The sequence below is a fragment of the Temnothorax longispinosus genome, unplaced genomic scaffold, assembly GCF_030848805.1.
Source record: "Temnothorax longispinosus isolate EJ_2023e unplaced genomic scaffold, Tlon_JGU_v1 HiC_scaffold_31, whole genome shotgun sequence".
Classification (NCBI taxonomy): domain Eukaryota; kingdom Metazoa; phylum Arthropoda; class Insecta; order Hymenoptera; family Formicidae; genus Temnothorax; species Temnothorax longispinosus.
In genome coordinates, this window is record NW_027270132.1 from 117,464 (window position 1) to 123,932 (window position 6,469).

General features: G+C 38.7%; 1 protein-coding gene across 2 annotated transcripts; it reads left to right on the forward strand.

The window, feature by feature from the left end:
• The first annotated feature begins 2,481 nt into the window (after positions 1–2,481).
• Positions 2,482–6,254, forward strand: LOC139824267 (uncharacterized). 2 transcript variants are annotated; one of them, XM_071796787.1, is made up of 3 exons: positions 2,482–2,654; positions 2,980–3,988; positions 4,140–6,254. In XM_071796787.1, the coding sequence occupies exons 2-3, from the start codon at positions 3,835–3,837 to the stop codon at positions 4,409–4,411; spliced, it is 426 nt and encodes a 141-aa protein (XP_071652888.1). In that variant the 5' UTR covers positions 2,482–2,654; positions 2,980–3,834; the 3' UTR covers positions 4,412–6,254. The 2 variants fall into 2 exon arrangements, with proteins under 2 accessions (XP_071652888.1, XP_071652886.1); XM_071796785.1 differs by lacking the exon at positions 2,482–2,654 and having other exon boundaries at positions 2,899–3,988.
• Positions 6,255–6,469: the final 215 nt, after the last annotated feature.

Sequence of the window (6,469 nt, forward strand, 5' to 3'; positions counted from 1 at the left end):
CTCTCTCTCTCTCTCTCTCTCTCTCTCTCTCTCTCTCTCTCTCTCTCTCTCTCTCTCTCTCTCCCTCCCTCCCTCCCTCTCTCTCTCTCTCTCCCTCTCTCTCTCTCTCTCTGCCTCATTGAATCACCTTTATCCTCACCGCTAAATTACTTTTCTCGTGACACTCTGAATGCTCATTATGCTTCCATCTCCAATTGCTTTCCCTCTTGTACACAATCTCAATTTTCCGACATCATTTCATCCATAGTTCCTGACACTCCTTCATTCAGTTTTTCTCAGATATCCGTCGATGATTTATGCTCCTTCGTCTCTTCATCTTCCGTTTCTCTTGCTTCTGGTTACGATCACCTGCCACTTCATGCCATAGCGTTGGCCCTGCCTCACGTGGGCAATCTCCTTACTTCATTCTTCAACAGTTGTCTCAAGCTCTGTTACTTCCCGTCATTGTGGAAACGAGCCATTCTACGCCCGCTATCCAAAATTAAATCTCCTGCCTCTCCTTCCGACACGAGACCTATAGCCAACCTGTGTGAGCTCTCCAAATTATTTGAAAAAATTATGCATCGCCAAATCACAGACTTTATAAATTCTTATCGCATTCTTGACGACAGGCAGTCTGGTTACCGCAAAGGTTACTCGACCCAGTCTGCTCTTTTACGACTAGCTCATGACATCAAGAGTGGCGTTGACGTAGGTGAGGTACTGATTCTCGTTCTTTTCGATTTCAGTAAAGCTTTCGACACTGTCTCTCATCCGCTGCTTCTTACCAAGCTCAGGAAACTCGGCTTTTCTGACCAAGCCTTGAAACTAATTTTTTCGTACCTCACCGGTCGTCTTCAAGCGGTCGTTGATTTGGAGGGCGTCTTCTCAGAGTGGCTGTCTGTCACCGCCGGCGTCCCGCAAGGATCCGTCCTTGGACCACTCCTTTTCTCTCTTTTTATAACGATATCGGCGCGTTCCTAAGATTCACGGACCATTTGATATTTGCTGATGACACGCAAATTTACCGTAGGTGTCTCTTGAGTCAACTAAATGTCGGGCTGCAACTTGTGGCGCACGATGTGAGTGTTGTCTCGGAATTCGCGGCCTCAAATGGACTGACCCTCAACCTCAATAAATCCAAGGTCTTGATATTTGGAAGCAGAAGCAACACGAAACAAATTAACCTCAACGACCTTCCTCTTATCTCCGTTGGTGGTGTTTCGATTCCCTACGTGACTGAGGCGCGTAATCTGGGAGTTATCATGAGATCTGACCTATCTTGGGTCAGCCATGTCTCCCATATTTCCAAAAGAGTCCACTTTACGCTTTATAAGCTCAAGTTTCACAGGAACTCCTTATCGCGTCAGTTACGGGTGAGACTTGTGACCGCACTCATTTGGCCTTTACTTGATTATTGTTCCCTAGTGTACAATGATGTCACCGACGAGCTTGACACCAGATTGCAAAGACTAATTAACTGCGCGATTCGCTTCATATTTAAATTAAGACGTGATGAGCATATTACACCTTTTCGTCATCAACTCGGATGGTTGTCAGTGAAGAACAGGCGACTCTATTTTTTGGGAATTGAAATGTATAGGATATCCCGTGGTATGTCTCCGGGTTACCTCACCAACATTTTCATCAAACCCGATTCCTTGATTAGACATTCGTCACGCCTGGAGGTGGAGCATGCATTTCAAATTCCTATCCATAGGACGGAGACATATCATCGTTCTTTTCATCTCGCGGGTGTCTACTTATGGAACTCGCTTCCTTCAGAGATTGTGTCCTCATCGACCATCATTCAATTCAAACGAAAGCTTCACAATCACCTCTTTTCCCTCGAGTCTAGTTCCGTGCCTGCTTCCACGTAGGTGCAATCAAGCGTTTGAATACGTGTCGTACTTAAGCTAGTCGCTCTAGTCAGTAATTTACTCTCAGTTTAAGTTATATTATCTATTTTGTGTTTTCTTACGTTTTAGTTTTAAAGTTATATCTATTTTGCGTTTTCTCACCTAGTTTTGAGCATCATGATTCATTTTCAATCTAGTCGTGTTATTCGGATAGCTCTAGTTTAGTTATTTCATCAGAATTTTTGCGTCAAGCGTCAATGTAATATACATTCGCAGATATTATAGATATAAGTCATAATTATTCCTGCTTTTATTTTGTACATAGAGAAAATATTAGATTTAAGTATTATTTGTAAATACGTTATACATTTGTTTGTTCTTGTTTGCCTAAAGTCATGGACTAGGGCATAATAAATCCCATCAATCAATCAATCTCTCTCTCTCTCTCTCTCTCTCTAGTAAACAGGGTAGGGTAAACGTAGTAATAAACAGTAAATAATACTCTACATCATACTCTACATCAATACAGATTTTACACCGGGGACAAAAGTAACAGGGTACAGTTGTAGCATTGCCAGCGGAACCTGCAGTTTCTGCGACAAGTCGATTAGGACGCAATTGTAAGGGTAGACCGGGGACAAAAGTAACAGGGTACAGTTGTACCATCGTGAATATTTCTTAAACTATAAAAGGTACGTGTGTGGGACCGCGAGGCGAGATTCGCTAGATGGAGCGGCATTTGTTCCTTAGTTCATTGCCGCCCCTCGCGGAACGTGCACGTGTGCAGAAGAAGAAGTTACTTTTTTCCTTCCTAAAGTAAGTTTTCTTACGTGCATAAAATCTGAAATACTTTTTGTTCTTTATGCCGAAGGTATAAGGTTTTATTTTTATATGTTTTAGTGATTATCTATGTTGATGATTTGCATAATACGATTGACTTTCATCCAGATATTTATGTAAAAAATTTACTTCGAATCATAAAATATCATTAGGGGACAATTGTAACATCAATGCCTGGGGACAGTTGTAGCGTTACAATTGTCACCGTTGCTCGGGGACAACTTCAACTTAACCTAACCCCGTTTGGTTGGCCTTATTTTAGTGTTGTTTTTTACAATGTTATTTGTATTTTTCTTCGTAGAATGCCGCGAACAAGAAAACGCAAGACGCAACGGGGCACGAAAGAAGTAAATTTATACGAACAGGCGTTTGAAGAGTATGAAGAAAAGCAAAAGAAAAGAGTTAAAAAAAATCTTTCGAATATGCAAAGTAAACCAAAGAAATCTTGCCGTGCTACCGCTAAAAAACAAAAAAAATAGATTTTTTTGCGTGATTCCTTTATTTTCAGTTTTTATATTAATATTAGATTTATATTTATAATATTATAAATTTTTTATGTTTATGTTAGAAGGAAAGACAGAGAGAGAGCTTATTTCTGTTTCTTTTTTATTTTATTATGGTTAATTTTTAAAATATATATGATTATATAAAGTCTTTTAGTTGAGAAAACAGTATTATTTGTTTTTATTTGCTATAATGTAAAAAAATACTGATATTTTCATGTAACAAATTATTTTATCATTAAATTCGTAAGATTGATTAATTAAACCTACTAAATAACCATTATTTTGTTTATAAATGATGTGGTACAATCGTCCCCTTCTGCTGTTACAATTGTCCCGGGGGTTGGGACGGTTGTAACAGTATTCCTCATATTCTTTAAACAATAATAACTTTTTTCCTAGTTACATTACTGAATTCAGCACAAAATAATTTTGTAGTTAAATAAATTCTACATCTAAAGGTACAGGTCTTTTTTACGTAGATATTATATTTTAATTGTTATAAAATCTTAAACTCAAAATGTTACTTTTGTCCCCGGTCTACCCTACTCTTTAGCGAAACAGAAGGGATATAACGTGTTGGCGCTCGGTCAGCATTTGGACGATCTCACATTTGGACGGAGAGCTTCCTCATCTCAGTACTCCACGGTGGTATGTTGAAAACCATGAAGACGCATTACTATATACGTCGAGAGGATCTCAGGGTCACCCTCGGGGTCACCGTTTATCTATGTGCGAGAGAAGGCATTGAAGCAATTTGCCAAAAACAAGAAGTTTTCTATCTCGCAGGATTCACGAACTCTGGAGGTAAAATCTACATCCCAGAAATTGTAGAATTTCTTTCTAAGTTATTTGTATTAAGCTACATCTATTTTATCTATTCTACGTAAAATTATTATCACCGTTATTTATTTGTAAGATGTATTCTTATCAATTTTCTATTACTGATATGTTACAGAAACAAAACAGAAGGAAGGAGTTGATGCTTCAACAGGAACGCGCGTATCCGCGACTACACTGGTCCGTGCGCATACGGCTCTACGGCCTTTGATAACTGCTCATGGACAAATTACCGCCTTTGATTTCGCAGGCACCGGCAACGGCGGTAACAGTCCAAGTAGCAGCACCTGTAGCAGCAACAACGGCGGCAGCAACACCAGCAATCAGCAGAAAGGAGGACATCGGAGGACCAAGACGAATCCCTCGGCGAATGCTTCCTCGTCCCAGTAAACCGACGAGAATGACGAGACTGACGAGGAGCCTGTGCTATGAGGAGGGCCCATCGCGAGATGGGATCCCGATCGTCCCGCTCGAATATTACTTGCAATCTGCCTTTGAGTTCTAATCAGCTTGTACTAACTTCGCTTCGCTGTGATAGCTTCTGTGCGCGCTACCACTCACGGCAATCTATCTATCTGTAAATAATTCTAAATATTCAGACATTAAATAGATTTCAGTTTTATTGTATTTCTGTACTTGCTGTTTTCTTGTGGTCGTTCTGTTACCTCGCGCTACCGCGTGCTCTCGAACAGTCACACATCAAAGATGTAGATGTAAATTTATTTATTTTATATTTTGTCTAAAGATAACGAAGAATCGTGTGAAATCGCATTGATTGTCAGGCAATCAACGAATCCTAGATTTAGTCTCTATAATAGTCACTTTGAATTTAGTACAAATTCTACAATAAGTTAAGCGCAATACGACATCTATTTGTACACTCTACCACCGGCAAGAATGCCTGGACATAATACATATACATATACATGTACATATATATCATATACATATCAAAATGTCCATCAGGCATTTCTGCCGGTCAGTGTACCTACGCGAGCGAGTCCGACAGTCGAATCCTCGTTTTTCACTCCGGCTACGCGGAATTGGAAATCTAACATTCGTCGCCATGATATCTGGTGGTCGAAAGTGAAAGCACTTTAAAGTAACAGATCTCGTGGCGTATATTGTATACAGGCTTGGCGTGCGGTCGTACCGGCTTCATGTTATATTTTATGGATATTGATTTTTTCCCCCGCTTTGTAAATCTACGAGCAGAATTAATTGTTCAGTTCGCGGTTGTGAAAATAAGGCTCAAAAAAATTTAAATATTCTATTTCATTGCTTTCCCAACCCCAAAGAGCGTCATACATGTCAAATATTTATTTGGCAATTTAGAGAATTTATTTAGAGAAAATTGATCGTTTCAAAGCCTGGAAAAGTGCATTAAAAATGAAGAAAGTGACCCTTTATATGAAAAAGTGTTCTATTCTGCGCCATATTGATTAAGCCCCGCTTCCATGTCAGATCTCTCAATAGGTTCTCTTCTCTTAGAACACTGTGGCCCTTCGAGAAGCCTCTCAAAAAGTTTAGATCAGTTTAGAATAAAATTAACGCTTCGCAATTGTTCATTATTTACATATATCACAAGTTTGTTTATTATTTACATATATAACAAGCTTGTTATTTGCGCTAGTTATGCGTTTCTTATTATTGTTTTTGTATGTTTTTCTCGCTGATATACCCGCCTGTGTTTTTCGTATATTTGTACGTTTTTCGAATAATGTAGGCGGTTAGATATGTGACGATGCAATTGCTACAAAACTTATGAGTAAGAATATGTAAAATAAAGTATAGTTATGCGTTTACAAAAATTAGAAGTAGAAAGAGATAGGTACCAATGAGATATACTATATTAAAGACCGACAAACTTACGGGAGTTAGCGTGACTTGTAAAACATGGTAATAATTCATATGCTAAGTCCTGTTTTATCTTTCACACTTTATTTAACGTACAAATCTTAAGGTTTATACATTTCTGATAATAAAACAGTGTCAGAAATCTGTAAGATCGGGACAGTCACCGGGAATGATACCATCGGGCCCCCAGGGCTTTTGGCCACGAAAATTTACCCAGGGTTGACGGTCTTTAATAGTATTTCGTCGGTGTAATAGGTAAAGAAAAGTAATTTTTGTAAAAGCGCGCGTTTACTACGCGATAGTAAATATGTTGATATTGGGTCTGTTTTCTATTGCTGAACTGCCCACTCCTTCCAATGTAGAATAAAAAAGATAAACTCTGAACACTTAATGCAACCAGTTCAGCAATAGAAAACAGACCCATTACATTATGTAAGTTGCGTGTTTTATATGTTGTATTCAAAATAAGAATAATAGCTCTACACTTGTGAAAAAAGAAGCCCGACGAAAAAATGTACGTAACTTAGTGAAAAGGAAAAGTAAAACCGGCAAAATATTTGCGAAACCAAAGTCATTATTAAAAATGCATAT

What these genes read in the sequence shown, in the direction of transcription:
- LOC139824267 (XM_071796787.1), top strand. Translation starts at nt 3,835, where the DNA reads ATGTTGAAAACCATGAAGACGCATTACTATATACGTCGAGAGGATCTC. An exon ending in AGGATTCACGAACTCTGGAG is followed by an intron (nt 3,989 to 4,139) that starts GTAAAATCTACA and finishes GATATGTTACAG; the next exon opens with AAACAAAACAGAAGGAAGGA.